General features: G+C 40.7%; 1 protein-coding gene across 1 annotated transcript; it reads right to left on the bottom strand.

Moving 5' to 3' along the window:
• Positions 1-405: 405 nt before the first annotated feature.
• gja4 (gap junction protein alpha 4) lies at positions 406-4557 on the bottom strand. The gene is made up of 2 exons (XM_056257592.1): positions 4447-4557; positions 406-1699 (listed from the first exon to the last, which is right to left on the bottom strand). The coding sequence occupies exon 2, from the start codon at positions 1694-1696 to the stop codon at positions 671-673; it is 1026 nt and encodes a 341-aa protein (XP_056113567.1). The 5' UTR covers positions 1697-1699; positions 4447-4557; the 3' UTR covers positions 406-670.
• Positions 4558-17664: the final 13107 nt, after the last annotated feature.

Genomic DNA, 17664 nt, shown 5'->3' with positions numbered 1-17664 from the left:
TTCACGGGAAATACCTTACTTCCTGTTGAGAAATAAGATGACTCAAATTACACATTATCTCTTTTTTATAGTATTGCCATAGAAAAGCATAATTATGAGTCCGATGACATGAATGGTTCAGAGTGGAATTGGCATCAATGCAGCATGTATATCGACCTCTCTAGCAAAGAGCTATTTAGTAGTCAAAAAGTAGATTAAAAACCAGGAATCTTTTAATGAAATTAATGAAAATAAATATTAAATGAAACATATAACAATTCTTAAATACATTTTAAATATAGTAGGCCTACATACAGTTGGTTGGTATAGTAAGACTTTGGTCTTAGTTACAGAACATTATTACACTACCTTATCTGTACCATATCAATCATACAGTTCAGCACTTGACTTAAACCCACCCTTCACTTTGGCATTCTTAGACATTGTGCTTGTTTCTCTTAGGGTCAGTGGTTTGAGTATTTCCTGACCTTGAGCCTCTCAGATCTAATCATTACTTGAGAGGCTCCCTTATCTGGCCACAGATCACAAACGACAGTTCATCCCAAAGCACAGGCCATTTCCCTGCCTATCTAAACAAAGGAAATGGCTCTCCAATGTACAGTAAACCACTAATGTTCATTTACACATGGTTGTTCCTTGAATTGGAGCTCTGGTTCTCATTTTGTGCTCTTCATACATAATGTCTCGGTTTGTCTTCTGTCTTGTGTTTTTTATGAAGATGTTTTTTGTTTATGGCATGTTTCACGTAACTAGGGAGCATGTCCTCTGTTAAGGGAGGATCTTTTTTGTCCCAGTCCAACCCTGATGCAGGGTAGCCGTCGTGTGCTACAGGAAGAAAGAGATGGTTTCTTTCCTCAAATGATGGTAGTTGCTCTTTAGCTGGTGCTGTTCTAGAAGAAGTCACCCTAATGAGTTTATTAATCTCATCCTCTGCCTGATATATCTTCTTCAGTCGATGTGTTACTGCTAGCTGAAGGAGATGGAAAAGCTCCACAACGTTGAGGAGAACAGACACTACGGCGATAACCTGCGTGTATATGGTAAAGATCGTTTTTTCCGTGGGCCGCGAGACAAAGCAGTCCACCGTGTGAGGACAGGGCGACCTCTCGCACTCATACTTGGCCTCGATTACAAACCCATAAAAGAACCATAGACCAACAATGAAGCTAACTTCAATGAGAACCTTCAGCACTATGCTAGTTGCGTAAGCGCACAGCAGTTTCCCTTTGAGCTTTAGAGGTTCTGGAGCTTTGCGGTTCTTGTGCGTTTCTTTCTCCTCGCCCTCTTCATCTTCCTCCTTTATTACCTCCAACTTGCAGTCATTGTTTTTTCTCTGTCTTTGTCTTCTGCCCTCCTCCTCCGTCTTCTCCTCTTGCCTATTCTCATTTCTGGTCCTCAAGGCCACATAGCCAAAGTAGAAAATGGTCGGTGTTGAGACAAAGATGACTTGCATAACAAAGTACCGGAAGTGGGAGATGGGGAAGGCCTTGTCATAGCAGACGGACTCACAGCCAGGCTGTTTGGTGTTGCAGACGAAGTCAGACTGTTCGTCGTCCCATGCAGATTCCACCGCCGTGCCAAGAACAAGTATGCGGAAGAGGAAGAGCACGGTCAGCCACACACGCCCCACGCCTGTTGAGTACTCCTGACCTTCCTCTAGCAGGTGCTCCAGAAAACCCCAATCAGCTCTGGACATCCTCTGCACAGGCAGAAATACAGGCTTGAGTATGTGCACCATTAATAGAAGCATGCTGATTTTCCTCTAAACTATCCAGATAGACATCAGCATAACAGAATGAGTCACTCTTAAGACCACCTCATAGAATAATGCCTCTGATCATTCAGGTTGTCCAGATTTAATTGGGAACAGACTGATTCTGTTTTTGAATACTTTTGCTATATCGGTTTTTGTTTTGTTTTGTGTTTTTGCATGGGCAATTTGTACATTTGGTGAGGTGAGACAATTTTATGATCGGTTGTAAAATGTAGTGAAGTGATTCCAAATCCCATTGGGAAGTGTGGCCTATGTTAAAAAATCTCCCCACACATTGTTAGTATAGCCATTTTATGCTGAGCTGTAAACATTAATGAGCTTTAATGAACTATATAATGTTAGTCATAAAATGGTTGGTGAGGAAATTTTACTATAGGCCACCCAATATATATTCTGTTATAGGCCAATATTATTATTAATTTTTTCCATATATTTTACTATCGGTTGGTGTTTAATTTTGCATGCTTAATTCCCTTATTGGGAATTCCCATTCCCATTGCAAATCTCAAAATAAATATCTATTTTTCATACTATACATTATAATGTTGTGATTCCTAAACTGACTTGAATTGATATTGGTATAAAGTAATTAATTAACACCACTCGAAGTGAAGTAACATCTACAAGTGAAATTGGAATGCTTCTGTCCGAAGCTAAATTTCAAGTTTCCCAGAAAAGGGTACGAACACTTAAAGGGTTAGTTCACCCAAAAATGAAAATTCTGTCAGTATTTACTCACCCTCATGTTGTTCTAACCCCGTAAGACCTTTGTTCATCTTCGGAACACGAATTAAGATATTTTTGATGAAATCTGAGAGCTGGATCACTCCTCCATACTAGTCCATAGGCTTCTTCAGGGATTTAAATTGCCGGCCTCGAAAAGTTATTAAAGACATCGTTAAAATAGTCCAAGTGACTACAGTGGCTCAATCTTAAGTTTATCAAGCGACGAGAATACTTTTTGTGCGCAAAAACAAACAAAAATAACGACTTTATTTCAACTATTCATTTCCTTCTCTGTGGGCCTCGAGTCAGTTCACTAGTGTTTTAGAGTAAGCTTCTGTTGTTGTACGTCACACGCATCACGCACATGACCAGCGTCGGCCAATAGTGAGCCTACGTGTGACGTAGTTCTACGGAGTCACACTACGTTAACTGACTAGAGGCCCAAAGAGAAGGAAATGAATAGTTGAAATAAAGTCGTTATTTTTGTTTGTTTTTGCGCACAAAAAGTATTCTCGTCGCTTGATAAACTTAAGATTGAGCCACTGTAGTCACTTGGACTATTTTAACGATGTCTTTAATAACTTTTCGAGGCCGGCAAGTTCAATCCCTGAAGAAGCCTATGGACTAGTATGGAGGAGTGATCCAGCTCTCAGATTTCATCAAAAATATCTTAATTCGTGTTCTGAAGATGAACGAAGGTCTTACGGGGTTAGAACAACAAGAGGGTGAGTAAATACTGACAGAATTTTCATTTTTGGGCGAACTAACCCTTTAAGTAATGTAATTATTTCAGTTTTTTATTTTTTATATATTTGTATATTGTAAAGTTGTCACACAAAAGTTGCAAAGCTTTTTGCTTTGTCATTATGGTGTATGGAGTGTAGATTCATATGAAAAACTGAAATTGAAAGCAGTTTAACATAAGGCAGCAACAAAAAAAAAGGGGGTATATATATATATATGTATATGTAGCTACACCAGCAATGACCCTCAAAACAATGCTAGCGAGTATAAAGCATGGATGACCAGCTTTGGCCTCTGTGATGAGAGTTAGTATCATGGACAGAGAGTTTAATGATGTGTAATCAAGCATGTACTTCTAACGAGAAAGCCCGTCTCTTTTCACAGAAAGCCCACGGGACTCTGGCCGCAGTCTTCCCCTTTGAAATGATTCGCATTTGTGTAAACATCCCATTGCTAGTTAGCAAACTTCTTATCTGTTTGCTTATTTATTTTCTTATTTCCTTTGGCTGGAGGCCTGGTTTGTTTGCATTCGCTAACATGCACACCAGGCAGATCTGTTCTAAACTTTTCAAAATTGTTCTAAAAAATTATTCTTCTGCGTCCTGGCTTAGGGAGTTATCTTAAATAGATTACGCTCCTTCACGTGTTGGCCCAAGGAACTGTCTGAAGCTGTTATGTCTTATATAATAAAGAAATATGAATTCATAGAATTTAGTTCTCAGACATTTAACGCTGCCAGAAATCTGGTTATCAGCATTCATCTTTATCAAACAGCACTAAACAACTTTCTTTCTTTCTTTCTTTCTTTCTTTCTTTCTTTCTTTCTTTCTTTCTTTCTTTCTTTCTTTCTTTCTTTCTTTTCCTCCTACAATTAGAGCTAAAACCGTCCCAAAATGTGTTGAAAGTCAGTATCAAATTTACAGCTCAGAAGTTCATGTATGCCTATATTCAAATATAAATAACATTATCTTCTTTCAACATTTCAAACATTTCTACATATTTCAAATATTTCATATTTCACACCGATATGTCAACCAATAACTAATGTTTAGGTTATATAAAAAAAGTTATTATATTGTGGCAGCACAGGTAAAATACATTGTTTGTATTTGAATTTAATGTAGTAAGTAGCTTCTCTCTCATTACATTGTCACGATAGACTAAACTCTAAAGCACAGTTTATCATATATGAGCTGTCTTACCTGTCAACCCTGTTTTATGTTTATCTTCTGTTATCCGTGTGAGGAGAGAGTTTTAAAAGCACTTGTGGTCGAAGCACAGCCGCTTAATCAGAAAAAAAAAAAGAAACAAGTGAGGGAAAGGAAACTTTCCCATGCCTTATAGTGGCCCTCCCACAGGAACTCTGTGCAGGAAAAGGAATGGATGGATTCAAAAATAGAATTTCTGTGCTGAGCCTTTCAAAGGCCAATTTCGTCATGGAGAATTACAGTGTTTGAACATGCATAATACAGTCTGGCCTGTTTTAAACTTATATATTATATATATATATATATATATATATATATATATATATATATATATATATATATATATATATATATATATATAAGCTTACCCTAATGAAAGACACACGTTTGGTTAAATGCGCACCTAAAAGACTTATTGTGTGATTGTGTGCGTGTGTGTGTGTGTGTGTGTGTGTGTGTGTGTGTGTCAGAAGCCTACGTCATGGTTTAAAATAATTAAATATGCAATGATGTAATTGGTTTGTAACTCTGCTTCTCCATTTAACCTTAACTTAATTTGTAGGAGATTGACGGCAACATTTATGGAGAAATAGGTCTGTGTATTCTCTCTGTTCACCACATGGAGGCCCTATAGACTAGCGGTGAAGTGTAGTGGTCGATGGATGCGTAGTTGAATATAAACACTAAAAGTGACATAAAAACTTTATTCATGTATACAGTAGTGGCCAAAAGTGATGTGCGGATGTTTTAATTCTGTTTTAATTGACCCTACAAGTATATATATATAATATATATATATATATATATATATATATATATATATATATATATATATATATATATATATATATATATATATATATATATATATATATATATATATATATATATATTAAATATGAGAAAAGAACAAAACAGTAAACTTGGCAATTTTCCTTGGCCAGCATTCAATCAATTCAGCATCCAGCATCATTGAGCATTTACTGATCTTTATCCTTCCCCATGCAGAATGTGAAATGAGATGTTGCGGATCCTTAGCCTGAGAAGGCATAATAAATGGAAGGCCAGAGTGTTTTAGATGGATTACATAAAGTAGACAGTCCCATATCAACAGTAAGCTGAATCCACGCTCCATAATACACAGTGCATTTGGTTATAAAAGAACAGTTTATTCTTTAACTGAGGTAACTATCATGCCCCCAAGGATTTAGTTTTTTCTTGACTAAATCCTTAAGTTTATAGCTCTGGGAAAAAGAAAAAAACAATCTGTTTAAAGTGATTATTTAATTTAAAGCGAAGAGCTTGTTGTGGCCCTGCTTATGACATTTTTAGAGGAATAATATTAATAATTCATGCACATATGAAATATTCATTCTTATAATGTTTTTCATCCTCTTCCATTGTTTACTGCATTTTGAAAACATTTTAGTAGGCTGCAGTTAGCACAGGCCGTAGCAGGGAAATCTGGTAATTCCTAGATAACCCTGTGAAATATTGGCGCATTATTTCTTATTTTTGACTCCCTCCATTTTTTATATGCACTAACGACCTGAGTGTTTATTCCCCGCGGTCGTCTTTTGCTTGTACCGAGCATCGCAGAAAGCAGAAACAGTTTTCCAGTGAACCATTCCAATCAGTGCTGCACCATAAAAACTGTCAATATGCTGATAGGTTACTGACATAAAGACTTCTGTTTAATCTGCCGGCAGGTTACTGGCAAGAAAGCATTCCTAAAAGCCGGTTAAATTGACAGTGAATCACCCTGACAAGCTCATAAATGTTTGCTTCGAGCAGTAAAAGGTGCTAACATTTATGATACCCAACAATTATCCTACAACACTTTATTTATCTACTAGGCATTAACAGTGTCATAAAGAGTAGGCCTACTCTTTAATAATGTTTAAAAATACTTTTTATGGTTACATAAATATTATTTTATAATATAAACTTATTGTTAACATAGCATTATTATGCTGTCAAGCACCAAAAACAATCATAAAACTTGTCCACGTGGTTAATAACTTCATACACTATATTTGAATGTATTTGAAGCCTGAAATTTACTTTGTTATTCACTGTTTAATTGAGAGTACCCCTTGAGAGTTAATAAGAAAAGTAGTCATTTCTGATTCAATATTTTATTTTACTTTTGTTTTGTTTTATTTTATTTTATTTTATTTTGATTTGATTTTTTTATTTTATTTTAATTTAATTTAATTTAATTTAATTTAATTTAATTTTATTTTATTTTATTTTATTTTATTTAATTTTATTTTATTTTATTTTGATTTGATTTGATTTGATTATTTATTTTTTATTTTTTTATTTTTTTATATTAAATTAAATTAAAGTAAAGTAAAATATTTCTTTTCTTTTCTTTTCTTTTCTTTTCTTTTCTTTTCTTTTCTTTTCTTTTCTTTTCTTTTCCAAATCAGGTTTAACACATTCGCTGCGTCCAAAATCGCATATTGTCTGAGTAGGTACTACATTCGAATTTGAATTTACTTTGCGACCATTAAAAAAGTACATTCCATATAGGCCCTGTCCCAAATGGCACACTTCATGTGCACTTGCAGTCTTGTGGACTTACAATGGCCGCCGCATATGCATGTTCGTTTAGTCCACAAGACCCTAGAGAGTCCCATTTGTCATTTTAGTTTTCAGACGAGCTCATGAGCGCCTCCTTTGCCGCCAAAATGTGCCATTGATGGGCACTTTTGCAGAGCCTGCAAGCTTCTCAGCAGACTTCTACCCGTCAGTCCAAGGCTGGATCCCAAATGGCACACTTCATGTGGACTCACGGTCTCGTGGCCTTAAATTGCGCGTGCTCGCCGAGTGTACAAGTCCATAGGGCTAGAGTTCTCAACGGGTCGGGTCGACCCGACAAACCCGACGGGACCCGCGTGTTCGGGCCGGGTTCGGGTCGAAAATATTTGCAAATGACTCGGGTCGGGTCGGACCTCGGGCTTAATCTTTTGAATTGTACAGTGAAAGAAAAAAAAAACATTTATTATTCATCGCTGCTGTTCACTGTAAAGAAAGTCTGGCTGCTCCGTGCAACGTGCATCGCGACGCTAGGGCAGACCTGACGCCGCTGCGTGCACGCCTTTAGCCCGGAGAAGAAGATGGAGTTGGTGAAAAGTAAACTTGCTGCAGGTGAAATCACCGTTGCTCAGGGGCGGCGCGACACGTTGTGTGATTATCTCGGCAGTTTAGGACATCGCACAAGATTTGCGTCAATACAGAAAACATTTAATCACTGGATAGTTTTTTTCGTTTATTGAAATGTGGTTTATGTCAGCTGGATGGGCGGAATGTGTGAGACGTGAGTGTGCGCGCGCGCGGCCGGGGCTCTCTCTCTCTCTGCGTCAAGCACAGCAGTCATAGAATACATTCTATTCTACATACATCACTCACCGATCAAAAGGGTGGCGTCGGGCCGCGGGTCGGGTTCGGGCAGATAATTCATGTTGATGTGTCGGGTTACATCGGGTCCGGGCTTTAAAACCCACGGGCCGGGTCGGGTCGGGTTGTAATTTTCAGGCCCGTTGAGAACTCTACATAGGGCGTCCTATTTGGCATTTCAGAGCTCAGAAGTGTGCTCGCGATCGCCGCCTTTGTGCCCTCGATGCGGACTTTGGCGAAGTTACCTACCCAGGAATCATTGCGAACACCCAATCAGAACAACGAGGGGAGGAGTTTCATGGCTGTTTGACTTTGGCCCTGTCCCAAATGGCACACTCCGGACTTGTGGACTTCCTCAGAGTCCACACTTCGGTTACGTCATGTCTTGGTAGTCCATCGATATCGATGATGACGATCCTTTACACAACTCATCTACCATGAGTTTGTGTAAGTAACCTCTGCGGGAGTTTTATTTTAGTGGTTAAGCCGTTGCACAGGGGCAGAGCCACTCTCTCGGCCTTGGGAGTCCAATTCCAGTGGTACGAAGAATCGTCACGACTGGAGACTACCTTGGCTGCAATGGAAGACCGAGTCCTCTTAAGTGCCTGGACACGCCCTAAGGTCTCCACAGGACCCCTGCAGCGTCGCCTTCCTAGCCGATGGATCACCTAGATAGGTATCCTACGCCTAGTCCACCGGAGCTGTCTTCGCATGCTAAGGCAGGCATATCCCTGTCTCACCGAAGGTTTGAAACCCGTCGGCTACCCTCACCTAGTTCAGCCAGCCCGTCAAAGCCGTTGCCCGGGGGTTGGGTGCTGCCACATGCTAGCAGCTTCTAGGACCCATAGGTGAGAGCTGGGGCCTATAGGGCCCTTAGCGCGAGTCCGCGAGGGCGTATTGAGAGGTATTTTTGGGACAGACTCGATCGTCACGCCGGAAACAGGAAGACGGTCTGATTGTTGTTATGGACAGGAGCTACAGGTTCGGGGAAATATGCTGCCTGCCTATTGTTGTTGTGTTTACATATGACTCAGTAAAGCCCTGACATTCTGTTCTATTTATTTAATGAATCATAATGCGATCGTATTATTCAGTTCGCTATTATTAGCCTATCTTTGAGACATCAACCACTGGTCGATGATCATAATGTTTGTATAAACTTGTCATAAAAACCGTAATGATGATTACACTTAAATATTTTGTTCTCAGCCATGTTAACAATTGTCCGTGAGCGAAATCTCCTCTCATCCGTTGTCTGATTGGCCTTTCGCAAGGATTCCTGGGTAGTTAAAGTGCGTGGAGCCTGCATCTATGCGGGCTTCGCGGAAGACCGCTTCAAGGGTACAAAGGGGGCGCTGCTGAGCACACTTCAGAGCGTTAAAATGCTAAATGGGACGGCCTACGGACTCATAGACTCGGCGAGCACGCGCAATTTAAGTCCACGAGACCGAAAGTCCGCATGAAGTGTGCCATTTGGGACAGGGCCTTTCGGTGGCATGATGTCATCAAGCCTGTCCAAAAATACACTCTCGTGTGCCCTCGTGGACTCGAGGCCAGCGCCCCTTAGGTCTGCGTCACCAAGTGTGAACTCGAAGGAGGTCCACAAGGCCGGGGTGTGTGCCATTTGGGATCCAGCCCAAGTGGCATTGCGTCATGAAAGTGTGGACTCAGAAGAAGATCACCAGGGCTTATGGTTCCATTTGGAACAGGGCAATTAAAAAGAAAATGGGTGGGATGAATGAAATTTGAACATCTGCGATGTTGTTACTTTCACGTGACCTACTTTCAGTTGCGTCGCTTCACTACCTTTCATAAATCCTCTCTCGTTGTCTCATAGTAAAGTGTCCATCGAATCTCACTTCAGAATCTTGCCTGAAGTAGTAGTAGGCTAGGTTTTTTTATTTAATCATACATAATCAATTCCAGGGGTAAATACAATTGAGAGTACAATTACAGGTTACGAAATCAGGAAAATATCATCTAAATGACACAGTGAGACAGTTGTAAGGGCTTTAGAGTTTCTGGATGTAAGGAGAGTGTCCAGGTACGATTTAAGTTCCTTATAAAAAACAAAAAAGTAGGGCTTAGCACCCTGGAATTATATTTGTGTAAGAAAGATTTCGCCGGAAGTAGTAGGTAGATTAGGGGTTGAACAGACTAGTCGACTTTATGGTCTGCAATGAGGATTTAAGCTTGAGGCTGACTAGTCGCTGATCATTCATGGCCTATAGAGGGCGCAACAGGATAAGACATCTTTGAAGTTCACTTTTACCTCAGTTTCAGTTAAAATGACAAATAAATGCATGCAGAGAGCAATTCACAAGAAATGTTTGATTATACCATCTGGATGCTCAAAATTGATCGTGTGAATACGCGTTTTACACAGCTTATTGTACAGGTAAGTTAATCGTTGTTCTAAACTGCTGCAGCATTATGTACACACACACACACACACACACACAGTAGCGCGCGTGTTGCGAAAGACACGCAACAAGCTCTTTCGCTCGCTTACCTCTCTGCCGTCGTGCGCGTGCGCGGTTAGGACCGCGCGGTTAGGAGCTCAACACATCTGTCTCGCATGCACGCTCGCTCTAGATTACAGGATATTTTAACTAGTTTGCGGTAAAACTAGTCGATCACGAATGGCTCAACTGGTAGATCTATAGATAACCTTATCTTTCAGGCATTTGACCGACCGAGTTGACACTTCAGCGTGAGAAATCGGGGGTGTGGCGTGAGAGCGTGAGAATTGGCTCAATTGCGTGAGTCTCACGCTGAATGCGTGAGAGTTGGCAGCCCTGAATGAATCTTAAGTGTGTTACTATTGTCACAAGGTGACGAACCAGCAGCGGAACTATATATTCCACGGAGGAATGTTTCCACCCGGAGCGCTTTCAACGGAACACCCAGCCAGCCTTGTATGCATCGCTACCATGGCAACAGCAGCCGCTGATGACAGAGTGGCAGCAGGTGCGGCGCATCAAGGGGCTGTTTGATGATTGGGACACACAGCGCTTTGAAACAGATAAAAACCAAGCTTTGGGAGATCAAGGATCGGGTGGTGTTCAGTTCAGTGCAGTGTTCTGTGTTCGGTGTCCGGGTGCTGTGTCCTGACTTTGTTCCGTCGAGGTGGGCTGAGAGTTTCTGTGGGACAAATCGGCTGGTGAGATCGACCCGCGGAAGGGAATCCGCTACGAAGGATTGGGTGGTGTGGAACAAAGAAGCAGAGGAGAAGTCGCCTGGGAGATATCAAGTCCCCTTCTTAGGTAGAGATAAGTGCAAACCTTTTACTGGCCGTACGGTATGTGATTTATACCCAAAGACACTGTATATGAAGAGAAGCGATCTAGGAAAAGGAGTCTAGACTCCGTAATGAGAAGACAGCTGTTGTGATGCATGATTGGGGTCGCTATATATTCTTCCGTCTTACTGTCCCCGCTGTTCAGAACAAGGAGGTGGGCTGTGGCCTTATATTTCACAGAGTGGTTGAGAGTGACGTGTGTTGATGCTGTGCCCCACCGTGTGTGTTTGAAGTGAAGTTACGGCATGCTTACTATACCGAATTCTGTCACGTGCCCATCGGCCTTGCCCTGTGTTGCAGTTTGGAGTTGCTGAGGAAGAGATTAAGTGACGGTGGAATTTAAAGCTTGCTGTGTTCTGATTCATCATTAATGCTGTTCTGGAGAACGGAGGAAATCCAGTTATCTGCTGTCCTGAGTGTCCCCCATCTAAAGCCACTTGCATTCTGTTCCATCATCACTGTTGTGGAGAGCGGAGGAGACCCAGGTATCTGTTGTTCTGAGTGTTGTACATTCCAAGCCTGCTGTGTTCTGATTCATCATTGATGCTGTCCCGGAGAACGGAGGAAACCCAGGTATCTGTTGTTCTGAGTATTGTACATTCCAAGCCTGCTGTGTTCTGATTCATCATTGATGCTGTCCTGGAGAACGGAGGAAATCCAGTTATCTGCTGTTCTGAGTGTCCCCCATCTAAAGCCGCTTGTATTCTGTGTTATCGACACTGCCGTGGAGAGCGAAGGAAATCCAGTGTTTGCTGTTCGGGGTGTTACCCCTAAGGCCTGCTGACTCCAGGAGCTGGTCGATTGTCCGGACTTGCCGATCTGACCACCCAGTCAGCCTTCCCGCCAGCCCTCCGAAAACTTTCCGTTACCCGTTGTATGGGGAAGAACCTACTGTACTTGGAGTGCCCACTTGCTGTCCGGTCGACGTCTGTCACCGTCGTGAGCTTCTGTATCCGCTATACTGGGAGGAACCAATTGTACTTGGAGTACCTACTGGCTGTCCAGTCGACGCCCCTTTCACAGCTGTAAGCTCTCTGCATCCCCTGTATAGGGAAGAACCAACCGTACTCGAAGTACCCACCTGCTGTCTAGTCGACGCCTTTCCACAGCTGTAAGCTCTCTGCACCTACTGTACAGGGAAGAGCCAACCGTACTCGAAACACTCACCTGCTGTCTAGTCGACGCCTTTCTACAGCTGTAAGCTCCCTGTATCCCCTGTATAGGGAAGAACCCACCATACTCGAAATACTCACCCGCTGGCTGGTGGACGCCGTTCTACAGCCGTAAGTTGCTGCACCTACTATACTGGGAAGAACCAACCGTACTCGCAATTCTCACCTGTTGTCTGGTCGACGCCTTTCCACAGCTGTAAGCTCTCTGCACTCACTGTCTAGGGAAGAACCAACCGTACCTGGAGTACCTACTTGCTGTCCAGTCGACGCCCCTCTTCACCGCTGTAAACTTTCTGCACTTGAGAGATCGAGAAGAGTACTTACCTGCTGTCCAATCTACGTCCCCTCCATCGCCGAGAGCCTTGGCATCCGAAAAGTCTGAGGGGTTGAGTGGACCGAGTCCTCGCCTGTTGTCCGGCCGACGTCCCGGCGGCCACTGGATGCTGGGGGGGAAGGAGGAGTTTTAATTAGGATCTACAAATTCTTTTAATCTATAAAGTCTGTTACATTTTTACTTTCCTTGTCCGCCTGGTTTCTGGTTTGCTCCTCAGTGGTACATTCTAAAGGGAGGGGGTAGACCCAGTCGACCCTCCCGACCTGTGACACTATATATCTGATTTAGAACGAGCAGAAATCTGTGAGAACTATTACGACTCAAAGTCAAAAGAACTGATAAAAATAAGCTGTTATGTAGAGAACTGTTTCATATGCCATAGCTGTGCACAAGGGAACCCGCGTTCGAGACGAGTCAGCTCGAGGTTCAGGCTTATTTGCTCATCAATGACGTCTTCAGCACTCGACTTTCATTACATAAATGTCGACTTTAAAGCTGCTGTAGGTAACTTTTGTAAAATATATTTTTTACATATTTGTTAAAACTGTCATTATGTCCTGACAGTAGAATATGAGACAGATAATCTGTGTAAAAATCAAGCTCCTCTGCCTCCTCCCAGTGGTCCTATTGCCATTTGCAAGAAATACACGCTCCCGGTCAGAAACAACCAATCAGAGCCGAGAGGAGTGTCTTAGCAGTGTCAGTCACGCTCGTGTATGCGCTGATCACACCCCTCTCTTGCACAGCGCGAGCCGTCGTTCAAACTCAAGATTGCCGGTGTGCTGCAGCTGTGCTTATGACGGAGAAACAACCTAAACTGCCAATTCTCAAGTGACACCTGCTCATAAAAGGTAAAAGGAAAAAGACCGATGACGATAAACAAGCGAAAAAGAAAGAATTACACAGAGCCCATTGACTCGGTGTCAAAACTCTAGCCGCATAACATGTAGATAAAATGTCACGCACTCTGCTAAGCAACAATTGAAACCTGCTAATTCACTGGCTTGTCATGTTGCTGAAATAATGTACTAGCACACCTTATCTAGCATTATATATCGCTAGAATAATTACTTACATACTGTAACGTTAGTTACCGTTATATTAACGTTATCTTACTAGCTATTTATAACTTATAGAAAGAGTGCAACGTTATAAAGTTACATGTAGGCTATTGCAAAATACATAGTGATTTGAGGACCAAGTTTGTAGTCAAAGTATGGGCAGGCCATAGTCAATGTTGTATCCGTAGTCCGGGAAGCATATTGTTGACGTTTAGTTCCTATTAGTGAATGTGCCATATAACTTTTTATCCGCTGTTATCGGTGGCCCTGTTTACTAGCCTGCGCGTTCACGACAGGCTCCGCTGTGGAGGACGAGCTGTGGAGGGAGGGCTGTAGCGCAGCAGAGAGCAAGGGGGTGGGACCTGTAAGTTGTGCTTGTTCAAATTTTCAGGCTAAGTCAACATTTTCTCAAAACTCCCTACTGCAGCTTTAAAAAAATCTGAAGTTGTTCAACCTTTAGTAGGTAGTTCATCCGGGTATTTTTCGCCTATACTGTTTTTCGAATAGGCTACTATGGCCTATTCACTATATAGGGTAAATTAGCATGAGAGCACAATCCCCAAAAAACACAGATGGGAGTGGAATGTTCTGTGTGTGATCTAGCCGACTGAAGATGTGCAAATTAAAGAAGTTCTAGTTCTACTTCTTTTATTTATAAAGCACATTTAAAAAACAGTCCCATGACTGACCAAAATGCTGTACACATAAGTACACAAAAATAACACATAACAAAATAAGAGCATCAACATATTACAAGTCATATGAACTGGTTTTATACTGCCTACTTTTAATAATGCGTTTGTCATTAAATTCTTATTGCATCAAAAAGAATGATCAGTAGGCCTACATTATTAAAACTCGTATGCACTGTAGATGAAAGAAAGTCAAGCAGGTTTTGGAACGGCATGAGTGTGAGTAAATGATGACTTGTCAAGTGAATTATTTACTACTGAAATTTTAAGCATGATATAATGTTCAAGTCAACCAATCGTTTTGGAGAATTGTTTAGGCCCAGGCAAGAGAGGTAGAGGACAGCTGTGTTGGGGACACATTTCCGGGATTCAATAGCTAGCACATTTTTTTTCCCTGTCCTCTGATTCAAACTACACATGGGAGGTGGAGGCTGTGACCGCACACTAAATTCAGAGGTGACCTTTAGCTGTGATTTGACACAAGCCTCAGTGGAAATTTGATTTCGGTTTTGTTCAGTCCTGCCATTGCCAGGACACAATGTGTGATGGAGACGTGTTGTCATGTGCCTTGTGTATTACAAGGCCATGTGATAGCTTGAGTAAATATCAATGTCCCTGCTGCCTGTCCCAGAGTGTGCGAATTATGAACGCATGAAACAAACATGCGAGCATGATATGAAAATATAACCATGTCTATGAATCATGAAATAGCTTTGAGCTTACCAGTGCTATACGAGCCTTACTGTGATTTAGAAATAACTCTAAACTGTGCTGATTGATGAAATTTGCGTTATGAAGGTGTGGAGCCTTGTGTGAGGTTGAAGGCTCTTTATGTTATTACCACGTCAGACACTAAGCAGTCATTACTCAACCATGTAATGGCAAATGCGGCTTCTTTTCTATAATTATGGGGCTGCTCTCGCATTGCTCTATCATATTTAACTTCAAACTAAAGGAGAAATTAAAGTCAATAGTAGCACACAATACCTTTCTAAATAATCATTTACTTACTAAAATTACCCTCCACCAGATGTGTTGTGCCCATTACAAATCACCACTTTCATTCATTGCTTATATCACTGTCATCTACAATTATAGAGCATAGTGGCGGGGACAGTCTCTCAGGTCCTTAATTGAATCTGTACAGAATGAATGATGCAAAATGTATTGAGGCGGCACTGCTTTCAGCACTGTTGCTGAAACTTGCATCAGAGATTCATATGGGAAGCATGCTTAATAACGTTTTTACAATGATATAATATATTCAAGATTCTTGTAAATGTATAAATGAAAGTATTTTCAGAGTATATTTTAACTGTTTCAGTGGAATTATAAAGTTGAGATTCTGTTTAGTGGATATATGGGTACTCGAAATGTATAATATAATAATATAATATATTAAAATATAATATAATTGTATTGTATTATTATTGTTATAGTACACTAAAGTGCATTTGGGTCTAGTCACACCAGGCTCTGTATTTGTAATATAATATTATAAAAAATATGGGCACGCACACACACACACACACACACACACTCAAACAGTAAGTTTTTTTAACTAAGTTTTTTTTAAAAGAAATAAATACTTTTATTCAGCAAGGATGCATATTAAATATTGACAGTGAAGACTTTAACATTGTTACAAAAAAATCCAATATTTTACTCTTGACCTTTATATTCTTCATAAAATCCCGAAAAAAGTGTCAAGAGAGAGAGAGAGAGAGAGAGAGAGAGAGAACCAAGAACCATGTCATCTGAATGTTTAATATACCAATCACTATATAATATGCAAATTATACAGTGACATCACTGTTGGCTGTCAGATTTGCAGTGTTTCATCTGTGTACGTCAATGGATCTTGCTGTGTAATGATGAGGTTGCTCAAGATGATCTGAGATGCAGCGGTTCTTTGTAATCGCTTTTGTGGTCGCTGGCCAAGGTGCTGAACATAATTAAAATCTCATGCTCCAGAAACAGGAATTCTAGTGTCCTCCTTTGTGTGATTGTTTCCATGGATGTGTAGCTGTTTATTACTTAAGACTTTGATTTGGAGTTTTTGAAGTCATATTCCTGTAGGCCTGCTTGCTAATGTGTCTGCAAAGTTGCACTGCATTCATTTGCACTGAGTCTGAGTTGACACCGGAGGCTGTGAAAATAACACTCATGGCTGCCAAAACGGTGTCTGAGCCAGATTAAAAAAAGAACCCCCAAAGTGTTATACAATTTTTTTTTTTTCCCGAATATTAAATGGATGGTGACAATGTTTTAGTGACAACACTTTGGAACCACAAGGCTGAAAAAAAAAAAAATAGGTCCAGTGATTAGTTTTCTGTGTTTTAATGAATGACTAGGATAAGGAAAAACAATCAATTTGTATAACTGTTTAAAGTGTTGACATTACAATTAGTGTTTTCTCTTTTTTGGTGTTATTACTACTTGTAATGTCCACTGCAAAACATTTTAGGGTGTATATATTCATTTTCTTACTGTAATAGTCCTACGGTTTATTACATTATAATGACAACTGTATAGTGTAAAGACCAAAACATGATTGTGATGAAGCAGCATAGAACAATAATTAGCCTACCATATGTCAACATTACAGTTAATCTATATCCATCCATCCATCCATCCATTCATCCATTCATCTATCCATCCATCTGTCTGTCTGTCTGTCATTTGTAATGACAGATAAAATAGGCTATAATCGATTCCACAAAAATGTGCATTATTATGCATTATTGTATACACACTGTAAGTCAGTCTTATATAACCCTGCCATTTACACTGTGGATACGTCACCACATACGAGTATCATTTTAATACTGACTACCGACTATTTTTATAACCCTCATGTTCTGATGACAATTACTTTATTAATCTATTTCCTTCTCCTTTAGATCCTTTATCCCTCTGACGTAGGCTAATTAGGCAGATATTACAGAAGCTTTATCCGTGTGTTACTAAATGCACTTTCAGAAAAGTGACTGGCATCCATTCTAGTAATTTCGTTTCTGTTTAATCTCCAACGTACTGTAAGGGGAAAAAGTAGCATCAGTCCTCCTTTGTCTCATAGCACTAGATTCGTTTCAGATCCCGTATCAGCATGTCATCGCATTGCACGCGCTGAATTTATTCTTTCGTTTTACAACTCCTAAACCACTGTAACATACCTGTATATTCATTCATGCAGAAGCAGATTCGTTCTTCGGATGTATTTGCATGTTGTCGCGTGCAAGAGCGC

Source organism: Rhinichthys klamathensis, unplaced genomic scaffold (assembly GCF_029890125.1).
Source record: "Rhinichthys klamathensis goyatoka isolate OS25496 unplaced genomic scaffold, OSU_Roscu_1.1 h1tg000140l_1, whole genome shotgun sequence".
Taxonomy (NCBI): domain Eukaryota; kingdom Metazoa; phylum Chordata; class Actinopteri; order Cypriniformes; family Leuciscidae; genus Rhinichthys; species Rhinichthys klamathensis.
This window is presented reverse-complemented; position numbering and strand designations above follow the sequence as displayed.